At 50.9% G+C, this 16,342-nt stretch overlaps 5 protein-coding genes across 7 annotated transcripts; 3 read left to right on the forward strand and 2 right to left on the reverse strand.

Annotated features, from left to right (window-relative positions):
• Nucleotides 1-87: 87 nt before the first annotated feature.
• On the forward strand, nt 88-2,847 carry LOC126311234 (kinase and exchange factor for Rac B-like). 2 transcript variants are annotated; one of them, XM_049992194.1, is made up of 3 exons: nt 88-210; nt 425-990; nt 1,096-2,847. In XM_049992194.1, the coding sequence occupies exons 2-3, from the start codon at nt 460-462 to the stop codon at nt 2,278-2,280; spliced, it is 1,716 nt and encodes a 571-aa protein (XP_049848151.1). In that variant the 5' UTR covers nt 88-210; nt 425-459; the 3' UTR covers nt 2,281-2,847. The 2 variants fall into 2 exon arrangements, with proteins under 2 accessions (XP_049848151.1, XP_049848152.1); XM_049992195.1 differs by having other exon boundaries at nt 1,106-2,847.
• Nucleotides 2,848-3,982: 1,135 nt separating this feature from the next.
• LOC126311255 (uncharacterized) lies at nt 3,983-5,875 on the forward strand. Its single transcript, XM_049992214.1, has 4 exons — nt 3,983-4,242; nt 4,307-4,388; nt 4,547-4,848; nt 4,992-5,875. Exons 1-4 carry the CDS (start codon nt 4,097-4,099, stop codon nt 5,482-5,484), a joined length of 1,023 nt encoding a protein of 340 aa, XP_049848171.1. The 5' UTR covers nt 3,983-4,096; the 3' UTR covers nt 5,485-5,875.
• On the reverse strand, nt 5,528-8,569 carry LOC126311182 (uncharacterized). Its single transcript, XM_049992131.1, has one exon. It carries the CDS (start codon nt 8,567-8,569, stop codon nt 5,528-5,530), a length of 3,042 nt encoding a protein of 1,013 aa, XP_049848088.1.
• A 78-nt stretch (nt 8,570-8,647) lies between these two features.
• Nucleotides 8,648-10,678, forward strand: LOC126311232 (uncharacterized). Its single transcript, XM_049992192.1, has 5 exons — nt 8,648-8,766; nt 8,846-8,959; nt 9,217-9,293; nt 9,436-10,462; nt 10,538-10,678. The coding sequence occupies exons 1-5, from the start codon at nt 8,661-8,663 to the stop codon at nt 10,657-10,659; spliced, it is 1,446 nt and encodes a 481-aa protein (XP_049848149.1). The 5' UTR covers nt 8,648-8,660; the 3' UTR covers nt 10,660-10,678.
• A 992-nt stretch (nt 10,679-11,670) lies between these two features.
• Nucleotides 11,671-15,144, reverse strand: LOC126311233 (uncharacterized). 2 transcript variants are annotated; one of them, XR_007554468.1, is made up of 4 exons: nt 14,897-15,144; nt 13,533-14,382; nt 12,224-13,461; nt 11,671-12,107 (listed from the first exon to the last, which is right to left on the reverse strand). XR_007554468.1 is itself a non-coding variant. In XM_049992193.1 (3 exons), exons 1-3 carry the CDS (start codon nt 15,128-15,130, stop codon nt 13,322-13,324), a joined length of 1,224 nt encoding a protein of 407 aa, XP_049848150.1. In that variant the 5' UTR covers nt 15,131-15,144; the 3' UTR covers nt 11,847-13,321. The 2 variants fall into 2 exon arrangements, 1 of the variants encoding a protein (XP_049848150.1); XM_049992193.1 differs by having other exon boundaries at nt 11,847-13,461.
• Between the last annotated feature and the right edge of the window lie 1,198 nt (nt 15,145-16,342).

The raw sequence follows: 16,342 nt of genomic DNA on the forward strand, positions 1-16,342 counted from the left end.
CCATGTGACTAGCGAGGAGAAGGGGGTCAGGGATGGGAGGATTTGCGAAAAAAAACTAGAAAAAAAAATTAAAAGCGAATCGACATCATAATTTTGTCCGTTGTTCGCCAGACTGACCTCTAGGCTATTGCCTTCTAACACTCCAAATTTCATTCTGCCGTGAGCAGCCCCGAGGGTGTCGTCGTATTGGCCAAGAACGAAGAGAATTCAGTATGTGATGTGGGCGTGCTGTTTTTGCTAGAGGGCAACCTAGGGGTAATGTGAGGATAGTGCGCGTCGAGCCCGTCTGGAAGGCGTCGGCGTCGAACGGGATGAGTTTGTTATAGCGCTCGTTCGTCATGGACACAAATGGTGCTTCTCAAAAAAAATGTGCATTGAAGAATGACAGTTTTGTGTTTATCTGACACCTTGTGGATTCGAATAGGTTTTTTGTGCACGAGCTGCGCGGTTATTTGGCTTATGGGTAAGACATGTAAGCAGGATCGACAGAGTGGCGTTAAGGCGTTGATAGCCTATTACGAGAGCATATGTCGTAATGGGGGCAAGGGCGCGTCGACCAAGAAGGTCGCGCAGCTGAAGAAGAGCTTGTCGTTAGAAAGGGGTCAGCTGAAGAAGTCTATGCTCGTTTCCAAATCAGCGTTTTTCGAGGTACACGCGAAGAAGCAAGTGTCGGACGACAGCCAGGTCGTGGCGAAGAGAGACGAAGCGCATGAAGACGGCGAGAAACAGAAGTTTTACGAGGGTTTATTGAGAAGAGCTCTGAGGGAGTTTGTCAGGTTGAGGGAAGACCCCCTGTCGCAGCTAGGACAGGGGCATTACGTGAGGTCCATACCAGAAGACGGACTAGAGGTTCTGTGCAGAGGGTCTGTCAGCTCGAAGGAAATTTCGGACGACCGAATGTCAAAGTCGGACCTCAAGAGGTTTCGATGTGCGAGAGAGATACTGGAGAGCGAACGGACGTACATCTTGTCGTTGAGACGTTTAAAGAAGGTACGAGGGCGGCGTAACGCTCGAGGGCCCCTTTTACCTCCAAATAGGTTGCGTTCGAAATGATCGATACAAACATGTGTTGTACCGTTTAACACTTTTTTTTAGTGTTTTTTAGATCCCATTTCTTTTGTGTCGCAGGAGGAACTGAATCTGATTGCTGGCAATATGATGTCAATTTTGTCTCTGAGCGAGATGTTTTTCGAAAACTTGTCGTTTAGAATGGCGTACTTCGACCCAGACACGACGCTGCTGGGAGACGTGCTGGCCGTGTTCGTGCCGCTGATTTCGATTTACACGGAGTACTGCTACAGACATCGCGAGCGTGTGCAGACAATCAGAAGACTTAGCGCGGAGAACGCGCGATTCCGCGGAGTACTTGAAAGAGGAACTGCCGCATCGAACGGACAAGACATTTATGCGCATTGTGTCCTACCTATCCAACGTATTTCTAGATACCGCCTGCTGTTTGAGAGTCTTCTCCTCGCCACGGACAAGACACACTTGGACTACCCGAACCTAGAGAAGGCGTTCAACTTGGTGCGAGACAAGATCTCGGACATTAATCGCAAGTTGGCCATCTCAGACCAACAGAATAACTTGGTCCTGCTCAGCTTCCGTCTAGATGCACCTGTGTTGCCAGACCAAGAACTGTTGCAGCCCTGGCGAACGCTGAGTGGGGAGTACAAAATCAAGTATTTGCGTCCTTCGAAACACAATGTTTATTCTATGCATAGTTGGATTCACGCCTATTTGTATATATGCAACGACATTTTCATTATTGCCGCCAAAAGCAAGGCGAACGCCACCACTTGGGACCCACAAGACAAGCTCCGAATCATCACAACACAACTCCTATGGAACAGCTTTTTGAGCCAAGTCGCCGAACAGCGACTCAGCAGGCTCCAAATCTTCTCCCACGTTCTCCAAATTCTAAATCCGGAAGGCTCCTGGATCATCGCCTCAGACGAAAAACAACAAATGGCGCAACTAAAAGAGTGCTTTCAAACCCAACAGAAACTCTACCTTTCCCTGCATCCCGAAAAACGATTCGAGCGCAGAAAAACAAAGCAATCAATCAATGACGACTTGAAACTCTGGATGGCCGCGGGATTCAGTCCAAACCAATCGTTCAACAAGAACGGTAAAAAGACGTGTGACTCACCCGTCAAACAAAAATACGTCACTCTTTCCAAGCTTTCTAACAAGTCCAGCAGCACGAACTTGAAGAAAAACTTCAACAAAATCTGCGGCGAGTTAGGCAAGGCCATCACGCGAAAACCGTCTCAATGAAATTGTACTATATTTGTATTTTTTTTTTTTAAGAGATACAGGTCCTTTTTGGTGCCTTCGCGCGCATTCTCACCCCCTCTCATTTGGCTCGCTCAGAGCCCATCAGGAAACTCTAACTGTTTTAAAAGCTGCATTTGCTGAAGCTCCAAGTCCTGCAGTGCGAGTATGAGGCTCTGCTTTCGTACTGACAGCTTCATCAGTTGCGCAACAATGTCATCAAATCGAGTCGCCACGTCTTGTTCCAGTCGATGCAGTCGAGCCGCCGGCAGTGTCGACGAGCGCGGCACGCCGCTGCTCTCCAACGAAGAAATGCGGTCGTGGCCTGGCGTAACGTCCAAAAGCGTTTCCACGCAGCTCGCTCCGTAAAGCGGCCGACTTGAAGACAACGGACGAAATTCGGAAGTAGGAGATACTGTAACTACGTCACCACTCTGTTGAGAAGTGTACTGATTTGACACGGGGTAACCCCCAGCGGACTCATGTTCGAAAAACACTGCGTCTTGATACCTTCTATTGTTTGTCTTATCACCACCAACCGAATAAACGCGACCATCTCCTAAATCGTAATCGTTTTCTGTTATCTTCGCCTTGCTCAATCTATCGTCCATACACACATTTTCTTGTACGGAGTTTTCTTTCGACAACAAAATCTCTTGTCCCGCCACATGCGCATCTCTTTGACCCTCGAGTTCCTGCACCCTTCTAGCCGGTGCCGTAGCTGGTACCTCCTGGTTGGGTACCCACCCGGAGTGGTTCGGGGGTCTATGCTTAGTAGACACCCTGAGAGGCGTCATCAACGCCGCGCTCTCTTTAAATGACAGATTAGACACTCCTGTGACACCTCTGCCATACACCGAAGCTCTTCGATGACGGGATTCAACTGTCATGCACCTAGCATCCCCGGAGAAAAATGTGGGGCACGACACCTTCCCAGATTGTTTAGCCTCCTTCATATAGTCGTCATCCCTTCTTGATGAAGTCGCCCCATACAAACTCAGGCGACCCTGTCTCTCCATCTAACCGCTCCTCTCCAAGCTCAGGCTGTAATTTTTCTCTTCCCCTTTCTCCTCAACGACTCAAATGTCGCGCATAAACTACAGCTGTACACACACCCACCAAACGAATAATCCGGCCATGTCAAGAAAATAACGACTATACACAATTCGACCCATCAAAACAAACCGCAGCCAAAAAAACAGCCCCGACGTAAAAAAAAAAAAAGTTCCATTTTGTGCGCTCGCTTATTCTCCTTTACTCTTTTTCTTTACTATCGAGTTTTAATTGTAGTATAGCTCCATACCCGACCCATCATTGATTTCGTAATCTTCTAACGTGATGTGATCCTTATATACAATGTTCCATTTTTGCAGTCTTAGCTTCTCCGGCTTTGTTCCAATCTGAGAGGCCAGTATGGTCTTGAGGTCCCTAATCGTATCCGTGCGACTTCAGTGGGATTCACCGCATAACCACCGCGACCTCGTCAGCTGAAAACTGCACCGTAAGCAAAAAAAACCCTCCTATACACATAATGTGTACACGTCTCATCAGTCCCTTCGTTATGCAACGTACTTGCATTTGACGCAAACCTTTCTCCCTAGCCGGTCGTTGACAACTACCTCGATCATCTTCTCTCTTCGCCACCTCAAAGTCCAGCAAAAAATAAAATTTTATCATTTTAAGCTTTTTTTTTTCTGCTTGGTTTATCTTTGTTTCCCTGTGCGCCTGATAACGTGCCAAATCCTAACACCACAAGAATCTCACCGCCTCAGCTCACAAATAGCGCACCTATTCTTCCAATCTCACCTTCCATAAAAAAATGTGTTCGCAGGTCAGCGGATGGTACTTCACAAAGGAAGAGCTAATGAGACCTGTCAAGCCCAACGGAACCGACTACGAATCGGCTAATCGATACCGGAAGGAAATGTATAAGTTCATGATCGGTATCGGCTCCATATTAAAAGTGTAGGTCCGGCGATGCTTGTCAAAATTGCATCAGACTTTTTTGGCACTGACGCCCTCTGTCAAGTCCTCAGTTGACTATCTCAACAGCGGCCGTGTACTTTCACCGCTTTTATGCGCGAAAAGACTTTTCTGATTACGACCGTCACGTATGTTTAATTTTTTTTTTGAACCCCTTTTGTGCGAGAACTTGTTTGGCTTTTACCTTCTGGGCTCGTCCACCTCTGATCTTCGAGCAGCAAACAACTCCCGGCCCCCCCCCGCCACGAAAACAGAAAAACCAAAAACTCACTTTTTTGCGTTTTAGGAAGTAGCTCTGGTCTGCTTTTTTTTAGCCGCCAAAGTCGAAGAGACCCACGCCAAACTCAGAGATGTCATTGCTGCTGGATGGTCTATGAGATACAAAGAACCAGTGAGTATGGACAGCAACGAATACAATGCAATTCGAGATAGGCTGTTGGTGCTTGAACGAGTGGTCCTTCAGACCATCACGTTCGATTTGTCTATAGAACACCCGTACAAGTTCGTTTTAGAGCAAGCCAAACAGCTGTGGGGACAGACAGATCATAGAGAGTTTGCTCAGACCGCGTGGAATTTTGTCAATGACAGGTATGGAAGTCTTTTTTTGACAGCTACAATGGTCCGTGTACCCGAATTTCAAAGAGAAATGGGGTGGAATCTGCAATGAACCTCTTATTGCATACACTTTTTTGGGAACTGTTGTTCTGAATAATTGTTTTTTTTTTGTAAAGTCATATGAGCGTGGTGTGCCTTCAATTTCGCCCAGCGGCTATTGCTTCGGCCGCTATTTATCTCGCCAGTAAAATCCACAACGTGAAATTGCCAGACATCAATAACAAGCCCTGGTGGGAAGTGCTCAACGTGAATATGAGCGAATTGGAAGATATTTCAAGTCAAATTCTGGACGTATTCGATCAACCCTTGCCTAGCGTTCCTCTGTCTAAAAATAATGCGCAGCCCAAAAGTCCTTCTGCAGACACGAAAAAAGACGCAACTGAAACCAAGGCGAACGAACCGCCAAGTGCTGCTCAAGAGTCGGATTCTTCAAAACCGTCAACTGCGCAGGAAGCGACACGTCCCTATCACCCTCCAGAGCCGACCAGAACGCCGCCTTATCAGCCACCGCCGCCCCCAAAGAAGCCGTCGTGTCCGCCACCCCCGACTTCTAGGCCGCCGAGCCCACCTGAGAAGTCCTGTTCGCCAGCTCACCAGAAAGTTGTTTGAACTTTTTTTCGTCAAAAAACGTTTACGTTTTTTTACCGGCCTGTCAAGAGCTCAGAGAGGGCGCCGCCATTTCGCGGCGGTGGGACGCCGAAGCAAGGAACGCGTGCGTCAACTGACGGAGCGACGCTAGTTTCAGTCGGTGTTCGCTCAGGTAGCTGTCCGAACAGGCCTTTGCGCGCTGGATGACCGCTTCTGGTATGCCTGCCATGCGCGCCACGGCCAGACCATAGCTGCCGCGACACTCTCCGGGAACCATTCTGTACAACGGGGTAATCTCTCGACGCGCGCCATGCACGTCCGTGAGTGCAGACATGTGACATAGACAAATGAAGCGCTTCAGGCGGTCATTTCCCAAAATTTCGCTAATTAATAAATGAGAATGTGTACTGAATAGAACGCAGCACTGTTTACGGACCAGTGCGTCTAGGGTCGCGTAGGCGATTGCGTATCCCTCCACGGAGGAGGTCCCTCGTCCTAGTTCGTCCATGATCACGAGAGAGCGAGGCGTTGCGCAGCCGAGGATGAATCCGGCTTCTTCTAGCTCCACAAAAAGGGTGGACTTGCCTTCGAAGATGGAGTCGCGCGAGCCCACGCGAGTAAATATTTGGTCGAAAACGGTCAAGCGGCACTCCTTGGCGTAGACCCAGCATCCTATTTGCGCCATGATCACCGCGACGCCGACCTGACGCAGTAACGTCGATTTGCCGCCCATGTTGGGGCCGGTTAGCAGCAAAATTTGCGGCGAATTCGGAGCCTGTCCAAGGGACACGTCGTTTGGAATGAAGCGGCCGTTCGTAAAGGAAGTCTGGTTGAACAAACACGGATGAACCAAGGAACGGGCGTGGAAGAAAGAAGAGGAGGTTCTTCCGGAACGTTCCGTGGCGGAGTCGTGTTCTTCCGAGTCGCAGAATACAGGGCGGCATTGTTGATCGATTGAAGCGTTAGACGCTTGCGCCAAACTCAAAAGACAATCTATTTCTGCCACCGCTCGAACCCATGGCATCCACCAGCATTCTGCGCCGCCGTCTATTCTATCTAGGTGATTTCGTAACTCCTCTGACTCTATCTGCCATACGAGTCGCCGAGCCTCTGCCAGGGAGTCCGACTTGGCCCCTAGGGATTCTGTCCAAAAGCGCGTAAATTTCTGAGTGCTCTTCTGTTTCACGAAGCAAGGAGGCGCTCCGTACTTGTCCACCAGCGCCCCCGGAACGTGTATCAACGTCGCCTGACGTCCGGCGCCTCCAACCTCCACGAGACGCACACTCGTGTCGCCACCATAGTGGGACTGATACGACGATACGATGGCGTCCAGTTCCGACTCAATCTCGGACACCGCGCGCAGAGCGTCGTCATACCTGTCCGCACATCTCGGCACCACGCGGTCTTCAGCCTCGGCGACCTCCAAGTCAAACGATTTCAGCAGCCACTCCACTTCCATCTCCGCGCACCAAGATGACCCGTCGTCTTTCGGGCGATCTAAAAATAGCCTCTCGGCACATCGCTCCAATCGATTACCGCTGACAGGCCCGTTCCATCCGCGACCATTTTTGTCCCTATAATGGGCCTCCAGGCCCCTTGAGAGCTCAGCCACCCTCTCCACCGCTCGAGCCCACCTCGCCAATTCCCTGGCGCGAAGGCGCCCGGACCTCGCCCGAGACAACAACCTCTCCATGTCCGGCAGACCGCGCAACTTCTCCCTCAACAACGCCTGCAGCTCGCCGTCGCGCAAAATCTCGCTCACCGACTCCTGTCGGTCCAAAATCTCGTCCAACTCGGCCAACGGGTGGCACACCCACTCCCTCAACAAACGACGACCGCACGGCGTCACCGCCGCGTCCAACTGCTCCAACACCGTCCCCCTCGCGCCACCGTCGAAACCGTTCTCCACCAACTCCAGGTGCTCCAACACCCTCCAGTCGATCGACAGCCGCCTTAGGCACGAATCGTCGCGGAGCGAATCGTCGCTCGTCGAACCGTCGCGGATCGAACCGTTCAGAAGGCGAACGCAGCCCTGATTCAGCAGCCACTCCATCTTCAACTCCGACAAGTACGCCAGGCACGCGCCGACGGCGCGGCGAGCTCGGGCGCCGCACGCGCTCACGGCGTTCTGCCACCGCCGCCTCGCTCGCTCGTTCTGCCACCGATAGTCCGCATCAATGTATCGAGCTACCCGCTCGCCGCTCCAACAGCTCTCGGCTCTCCGCTCGCTCAACAGCGTCCCACTCGCCATCCGTCGCCGCACTACGCTCATCGGCAGAGAACCCCGCTCGAGCCGCGCGTACAGCACCTCACAGGGACGAAATTCACTCATCAACGCACAAAAATCGCTCGTTTTTTTCAACTCACCTATCGAAAAACTCGCCACCGCCGCGTTCAGCAGACACACGCCTATAGACCCCTCTCCCTCGCTCGATACCGACATCAAGTACCTCGTCGACCTCCCCCCATCCTCCTCCAAAAACTCTGGGTCCACCACCGTCCCCGGCGTGATAATCCTCTCCACCACTCTCTTCATCATCCCCCCCTCCCCCTCCCCATCTCCCTGCTCCACCTGGCACACCTTGTACCCCCTCGCCACCAACTTGGACGCGTACTTCGCAAAACTGGACACCGGCAGCCCACACATCTTCATTCCCGCCCTCTCCGTCGGCGCCAACCCCAATTCTCTCTCCACCACGTCCGCGTCCAACTCCATCAGCTCGTAAAACTTCCCCTTATTAAAAAATACCAAACAATCAAAAACTCCACTCTTGATCTCCCAATATTGCCTCTCAAACGACGTCATGTTCGCCAGTGCGTTCAGCGGTATCTTCAGCGTCCGCGGATCGTACTCCTCGTCTCCAGGAGACCGACCGTCCGCGTCCAACCTCTCTTCCAAAAACGCGTACCGAATCCGATTCGCCACGCTGAACTTCTCTTTCCTGTCCATCCGACGCGCACTCAACGAATCCACACACACACTTTCTGTACACTTTTTCTTTTCCGCATTCGCTCTCTTCTTCGGCCCTTCACCCGCCCGCCTGCTCTTCCGCGATGCGCACGCAGGCACGAGGTCCGTCTCGCCGTCCAACCCGCTCTCTCCCATCGCGCCCTGCACCCTGTTCTGAAACTGCGCCCGCTTTTTTTTTTTTTTGTCATGTTTTTCGACCAATCGCTCAATCCATTCTTCTCTCGTCATGGGCGCGCCAACCGGGGGCGATTTGGTTCAAGAAATGCTCCTCTGCAGCCCGTATTCCGAAACCCTGGTAGAAAAACTCGTACGGTTCAATGCTATTCACGTCTGTACGCGCGTTATTATTCCATTTCTCCGAATGATCTCCCCCCCTCGCACTCTCGCCTCTTCTCTCACACCACCCCTAAGCGTCCGAAACCACCTGCGATATCTATGAACCTTGCGCGAGGGAAAAACTCGTGACCATGCTAGCGGACCTCATCTCCCACTCTCCACTGCCAACCTCCGCCCATCAAATTCGAGGTAAAGTCTCCGCACATCTTCACCGACTCTCGCTCCTCTATTTTTCCGCTATTCACCGAAATGTATATCCGTTGCTCGTACGCCGATATACCGCATCCTTTCCTCAAATTAAAAAAAAAAACACACATAGCATTCATACACGCCATACGAGACTTCGTGTCTGCACGTTTCCGCGCCCATCCTATAACCCCGTCAACACACGCTAACCGCGCTCAAACACCACCTGGGCGCTTCGTGCGCAAACGCCGCATAAGCAGCACTCGCTCCGGTCGTTCATGCGCTGCAAATCCTCGCCAGAGAACAAGACGGATCCTCCCCGCTCTTCACTTCGTCTGTACGTCTCACAGTCTCGCGAACCGACCCCTTTCGTCTCAGTCAACTATGAACATGCTCGACTCACCGGGCCATCTCCATGCCTCAGGTGCTCCGCCCTCCGCCCCCCCTAACCCTCACTCTTCCTTCGGCCCGACGCAAAGTTCGTTAAAGATCTCACCAAAATCTCCGGACTCCAAAAATTCATCCAAATAACCCAACAAGATGAATTCGAGACGCTGAGTTTCTTTTTTCCACTGCTTGAACCGGCACTTAAGTGCCTGGCCAACCTTGTACTCAAAGAAGACCGGCTGCTCGCCGACTTCATCGCAGAAGACGGGCCAATCGCCTGCAGGAAGATATTCGCCTACCTGATCCCAATGCTGGCCGCCGCCACCACACGCAATCCAACCCCCAACTTTGACGAAGCGTACGACTTCATCCTCGTCGGAGTCCTCCGACTTCTCGTCCTATCCACCCGTATCACCCATCCCACGTGCAAGGGCACCATCTACGCACTAAGGGAATCGCGCTTGCTAGAAGACCTCACCGACTACGTCGTCCTCTATTCAAAATTTTTTAAACCCGCTCCCGTACACATCGCCACACACACGTCACTTCAAGACGCCCTGCGCTGCATCTTAAACCTGATCGCCGACTTCGGTGTCTTTGGCAGCAGCAAGAACCTAGCCGAACTAGACAAATGCATTCCAAAGCTGTCGCTAACTTTCGACGCCTGGATCACCTTCCTCGACTACGATGACTATCAGAGCAAGTCGCATCCCGTCTACACCCTCCAAACTCTCGTCGTTTCGTGTCTGGTCAACCTGCCAATAGAACGCATCAAAGAGCTGTTTTCCGCTCGTCAGCCTCAGCTCACTCCTCAACAGCTCATCCACCACATACTTCACATTCTGAGTGTCTCCCTCCTGGGCGTAGACTCGCAACTTGAAGATGAACGCCACTGCATTCCGCTCCTCATGCTCGTGACCGACGTCGCCAAAGCAATTCCAGATATCAGAACGCACTGCCTCTCTCAGCTCTTCCTGCACCGCATCTCGGAAGAGCAACTCGCCAATTTACCTCAGACCTGCTCTCTCGGTGGCCATATCATACAACTCATGACCTCTGGAGACACCACCACGAAATATTGGGCCAACGAACTCATCTTTACTGTCTGCAACAACAATCGTGCGTGTATAAGAAAATGCAAAACTAAAACTTTTCCCTCCCTCCTCGCTAATCAAACCCTCTCTTTCCTCGCAGTCGACCTCTTCGCCAGAGTCGCAGGACCGGAAAATGTGTCAAACCTGCTCGCCAAATCGGATTGCGCAGAGCAAAGCACCTCAATCCACCGCTCGACGCCTCCCGTGAAATCGCCAAAATAAAACATCGAAATCAAAACGCCTTTTCTCTCTTCTTTGCTTTTCTCGAGAGCCGAGGTGCTCAAGGGGAAAGAAATCGCGCGAAACGCGATAACTTCGCGTCTTAAAAAAAAAACCTGTCAAATTATGTGTGTTGACAAATGTCAAATCGGGCATTGCGGAGCTAAGACCACCTGGCAGTCCGGTTGGGGCAGGATGACCCATGCAGAGGGTGCAATGACGGCGGTGACGGACAGACTGGAGGAATTGTGCGAAGAGCTGACGGAACGGCCGCTTGCCAACGCAGAGGCAGCAAGGAAGTCGATCACGACATTTGATATGTATGCAAACCGTCTGTGCTCTCTGGCCTCGGAGGCGCATTACCCACGAGGCTTGGAGCATTGGCTGGTATCCAAGATGGTGGGGATGGTCGTGAGGCTGGGAAGGGGGGCCAAGGGGGCCAAGGAAGAGAAAGTGGAAAGGTGCCTGAAGAACGGGGCGATAAAATGTCTAAAAGGCGCGTGCTTCCCAGAACAAGCCAGAGAAGGAGAGGGACTATGCGTGCCGTGTAGAGAGGAAACCGTCAGCAAAATATTGGAGGGGTTCGCATGTGTACCGAAGGAACTAGGACAGGAATTGCTGACATTTTTGCTGCTGCATTCCTATGTGTACGTGAGCGATTTGCAAGGCAGAGAGTGGGGAAGAGAAAGAGAGTGTCGGTGTTCGAAGGATGGGAGAACAAAGAGCGGGCCGAGGACATTCGGCTGGGGCTCAAGCGTGGCCTATCAGTTGCTGTTTTATCGATTGCAAATGTCGCGCGGAACCGAGAAAGAGATGCTGGCGTTACTGTTGGCGTTGGTGACTAGGAGGGAACATATATCGGGTGCATTCAGGTGGAGGAGGCTGGCGTTGAAGCAGATGAGTGGAGGGGGGGCCATAGAAGAGCTCTCCGGGATTTACGAAGAATTGTCCGGTTTGGAGAAAAGCATAAAAAAAGTCCGGATAAAATTGGACGGAAAATGGACACGGAGAGTCGTAAACGTGCAGCTGTCTTACGCGAACTTTCAGAATGAATTGGCAAATTCAGGGTCCAAATTGTGCAGTTGGAGACAGCAAAAATTACAACACCACCTCTTAAACGAAATGTACAGATATGCGGAGAAGGAAAGTAAGAGGATGCAACAAAGAAGTGTCGTTCAAGAAAAGAAGGATGCAGAAGAATTGTGCTATATTCGATCTTCTATTTATAACCTTGGATGTGCAGAACTGATGCGAAGCTCGGCAAAGATAATAGACGGCTGGGTGAAAAGAGAGCTGGATCCAGTAGGGATAAAAAAAGTCTCAGGGGACAGTCGCCACAGAGTCACGTCGTCCCTGGAATGTCGGACACTTCTCCATCGGGTTATGAACTTACAGGCACTCAATCATGAAGACTGGATAAAGTGGAGCGGTATCCTGGAATCCATACAGCTCTGGTACGGAGACAAATACATAAAAGAGTGTGTGAGTATATTAGAAGAAGCACCGTATAGCATCATATCCAAAGAGCCCATGAAGCCAATCGCCTTTTTGTTGCTTGAAAGCGTACCCATAGATTTCTGGACGGACAAAATTCTGTCTTCCGTGGCCAAAATCGCTCAATCAACTGGACGATCGAAGGTTGGCCGAATATGCATCCAATGGACCATGGAGGCCATATGGAGATCTTTGATGCGGAGAGAGAACAGCGTGGCCAGACAGAAGTCTCGCTTCGTGCATGGGTGTGCTCAACAACGACAGCGAGACGAAACGGGACACCTTTCGACGTCAAAAAAAAAGTGCCCGCCGGAATTCTGTCGAGACCGCCAGCACAACGTCTCCCTCGAAGATAGAGGGACTGTAACTGCGGCCAGATCCATCATCGCGGAGGAGGATTGCGCCATTGACGGAAGACCACGTCGCCAAAGAACGCCAATTCACTCAGCCAAATGGATCCCAGTTATAGAAGAAATCTGTCAGTTGGCAATAGAATTGGATCTATTACAATGTCTAGATCATGTCAATCAAGCTCTATACAGAGCCAAGTTCCCTTCTCAACGACTTCTTTATGCTGCGGTATTTGATGTCTATGAACAGATTATAGGAACGCCCCAAGAAGTCAATCTATCGATCATTGGCCCCGCGTGCCGTAGCTTGATCGGGCTAGACAGAGCTTGTCGTTGCTTGCTCAGATCTGAAAAAAACCTAAAGCGACAGCCTTGTTCATTTCAACCCTTCCTGCTCCAGCTAGACGAGTGCTCAAACACATCGTCTGTCAAAACTGTGAATACGTCTCCCAACGACTACGTCCTGAAACAGGCCATCGCCGTCGGGCGTCGATTTCTGCTCAGTCGAGCTCTAGACCCTCGTAGTAACCCCAACAAATCGATTCTCCGGCGCTCCGCACAAGGAGACAGATTGCCCGCATGGATGGACGAGTTTGTCCGCGAATCGAGTCAGAACTGCTGCTGCTCAAGCCTGGCCGAATGGTGGGAAAACGTAAAAAACCAGCAAAGCGAAGGAAACTCTCTAACGTGAAGGTCGAGCAGCGGACAGGTCCTCTGTAAGGAGGAAACGTGAAAGCGGGTGCGCTGATTCGTTGGATGACGTGCGTCACCCTCCTTTCAACGTGTCAAAAAAAAAATGCTTTGTATGCTACGTCTCTTGTTTAGCTGGGCTCGACGATGACGGCATGCAGGGAATCGACGAGGTAAGGAATGGTCTTAGCGGAAAGGCCGGCGAGGGAAATGCGACCATTCGGAATGAGGTAGATGTGGAAGCGAGTAACAAGGTGCTCGACTTGCTTAGCTATAGGTAGACGCACACAAAGTTAGAAAATGTGTACTAAAAAAAGGCGTAAATGTTAAAAAAATACGTACCGGTGATACCTGTATAACAAAACAGGCCGATCTGCCGAAGTATGTGAGACCAATCTCCAGGTGTCTTTTTGAGGATCAGCGTGTCGTAGAGTTTCTCTCGGAGGAGCTGCAGACGCTCCGCCATCGACTTCAGACAAAGCTTCCATTCTTGGAAGAGAGCGGGATCACCAAGCACCATCTCGGCTACGGCTGCGCCAAATCTGGGCGGATTGGAGTAATTGGCTCGGATAAGACGGCACAGCTGGGTCTTGATGGCAGTGAACGATCTGGCGTTGGTGGTGATGGCGGTGAAGGCGCCGACCCTTTCTCCGTACAGACCCATGTTTTTGGCGAAGGATTGAGCGATGAACATTTCGTGTCCCTGAGAGGCGAAGTAACGAATAGGGAAGGCATCCTTGTCTAAGTCGCCGGTAGCAAATCCCTGGTACGAGGAATCAAAAAATGGGATGTGGCTTTTTTCTTTGAAGATTTTCGAAAGCTCTACCCACTGACTCTGAGTGGGGTCGGTACCAGTCGGGTTGTGAGCACAAGCATGCAAGACGACGAGACAGCCGTCGGGTGCATCGCGCAGATCCTGTTTCATCCCCTCAAAATTAATGGAAAAGGTCTTAGCATTCCAGTAGCGGTAGGTTCTGACCTTGATGCCGAGCGTATTGAAGATGTTTTTGTGGTTAACCCAGGTGGGATTCGAGATGTAGACGACGCAATTCCTAAACCACTTGCAAGCGAACTCGGCGCCCAGGCGAACCGCGCCCGTCCCAGAAAGTGCTTGGACGCTCACGATTCGTCTTGTGTTCGCATTGTAAAAAGCGTCGCCAAGAATGAGGTTGGCGGCCAGACTCGAGAAGCGCTAGAATCGGAGAACGCGCGTTAGCAAGCGACAATGAGAAAAATAGGAAACAAAGACAACGCGTTCTCCTCTGACGTCATAGACCCGTCAAGGAACACACGCCAAGAGTCAAAAAAAGAAAGTCGTGGACAGAAGCCGCCACCGGAATGCGCCGGCTCTGGCCGAGCTGGACACACGGCGTAGAGCATGGGGAATACGAAAAGGAAGGTGGAGCGGGGATGAGCCGCTTCGAAGATGACCTGATTCTGGCACCCAATTCATCCGTTAAATTGTTTTTCTTGGTTGCACGAATTGCCATCACGCGGTCTCAATTCCGAAAGAGGGACTCAACGGAACCTCCCATCAATGGACCGCTCTCGTCAAACCGCACATTTCAAGCCCCTCCTGTCCGGAGCGGGAGTCTTCGCGGTTCGCGCACATCTTTACGACAAAGTTCAACACACACACGCACACAGTTTTACAAACACATTCTATACACAGACGCCCTAAAAGTCATAAATTGACACTCTCGAACCTTATTGCCCTCGATTGGCAAGTACTCGTGGTTGAGCCCTATCTCCATGAGTTTCAACTCCGCCTTTTTGACGACAGGAAGAATCCAGGGCTTGCCCTCTTCTGTGCGGTATGCACCAACGCTCAAATCGAGCTTCATCTCGTGTTCATCTGTGGAACATTGTCTTTGTATGCCAAAGACGGCATCTTCGGGAGCCTCAGGAATAGACTCAAAAATCGAGTTGCTGGAGTACATAAGAGAGTAAAAAAAACGCTGGCGGAAACTCGATTCTATCGCTCAAAAAAAATCTAATTTTTTGCACAAAGTCACAATACTAAGAAAAATATCGAATGCAAACAGGAAAATCTTTCGAGGTGCAGGATGTGACGCGGGCTTCCAGATATCTCCGACGTGTGATCCGACACAGTGATAGCGATGCCTACGGGTGGAACGCGTCGGAGGCTGATGCGGGCCCCTCTTTGTTTTGCCATCACCAAAAAAAAGTTTATACATAAATATGGTAATATAGTTGGTCCTATGTTTTGTCTATCTAAATGTATTGCTCCTTATTTGGTCGTTGTGGTACAGAATTTCGAACTAGGAAGTTCATGTCTCACACTTGACATCTAATCCTCAAGGAGATACGTCGTCACCTGATTGGCTAAAATGTTCAGATGTCGAGATAGCGAGTCGGTCAAGCAAATTGACAAGGGCCTTGCAAGACAGAGGAACCTTTTTTTGTATTGCAACCTCCTTGCAGTTACCTTAGTTCTGGTGCGTGTTGGTGTGGATGATGTCTCGATTTGCTCGCTCCGGCACTCAATATTTGAGGTTGATGGCGTTTGATTTCGATCGTGCGATCTGTGAATTCCTCCGTTCTGTTGAACGCAGTTTCTATGCCACAGGCGAGCGGCATTATCGAAGGAGGTCATCTGTAGAACGTATACACCGGCGTAGCGTGGTACCGGTGTCATATAGGGATCAAGCATGCCCTAGCTTGAGACGATTGGGAAAAAAAAAGCACCGTGTTTTGCCTCATGCTCTTTTCACGAGGGCGCTCCGCGAAAATTCCTAAGTGCTGACTGTCTCGTTTCTGTTCTGCAGCTGCGCATCATTATCCTGATCCACATTCAAGTCGAGGTTAGCAAGACGGACTGGGCGAGTCCCTACATGTACACGACCGAAACGATTGTCTCGATTATCGCATGTGCGGTCGGCTACATAGCCGTTTTGGGGTACATATACCGCCTCCTCATGGTCTGGGTAACCATGAACGTACTCGGCCTCGTCAGCGAGATTGTCATTTTTTCGCTATTCGTCTACACCAAGGGCCTCTGCCCCGAATACAGCTACCGGCTCTTGGACCTCTACTTTGGGTACATTTGTGTAGAGGGATATCCGTCCAATTCCTTGTGGGCGGCCATATACTATTCGACGTGCGCCATGTCCTTGGCCATCTTCTTCGCG

The sequence above is a fragment of the Schistocerca gregaria genome, unplaced genomic scaffold, assembly GCF_023897955.1.
Source record: "Schistocerca gregaria isolate iqSchGreg1 unplaced genomic scaffold, iqSchGreg1.2 ptg000400l, whole genome shotgun sequence".
NCBI lineage: Eukaryota > Metazoa > Arthropoda > Insecta > Orthoptera > Acrididae > Schistocerca > Schistocerca gregaria.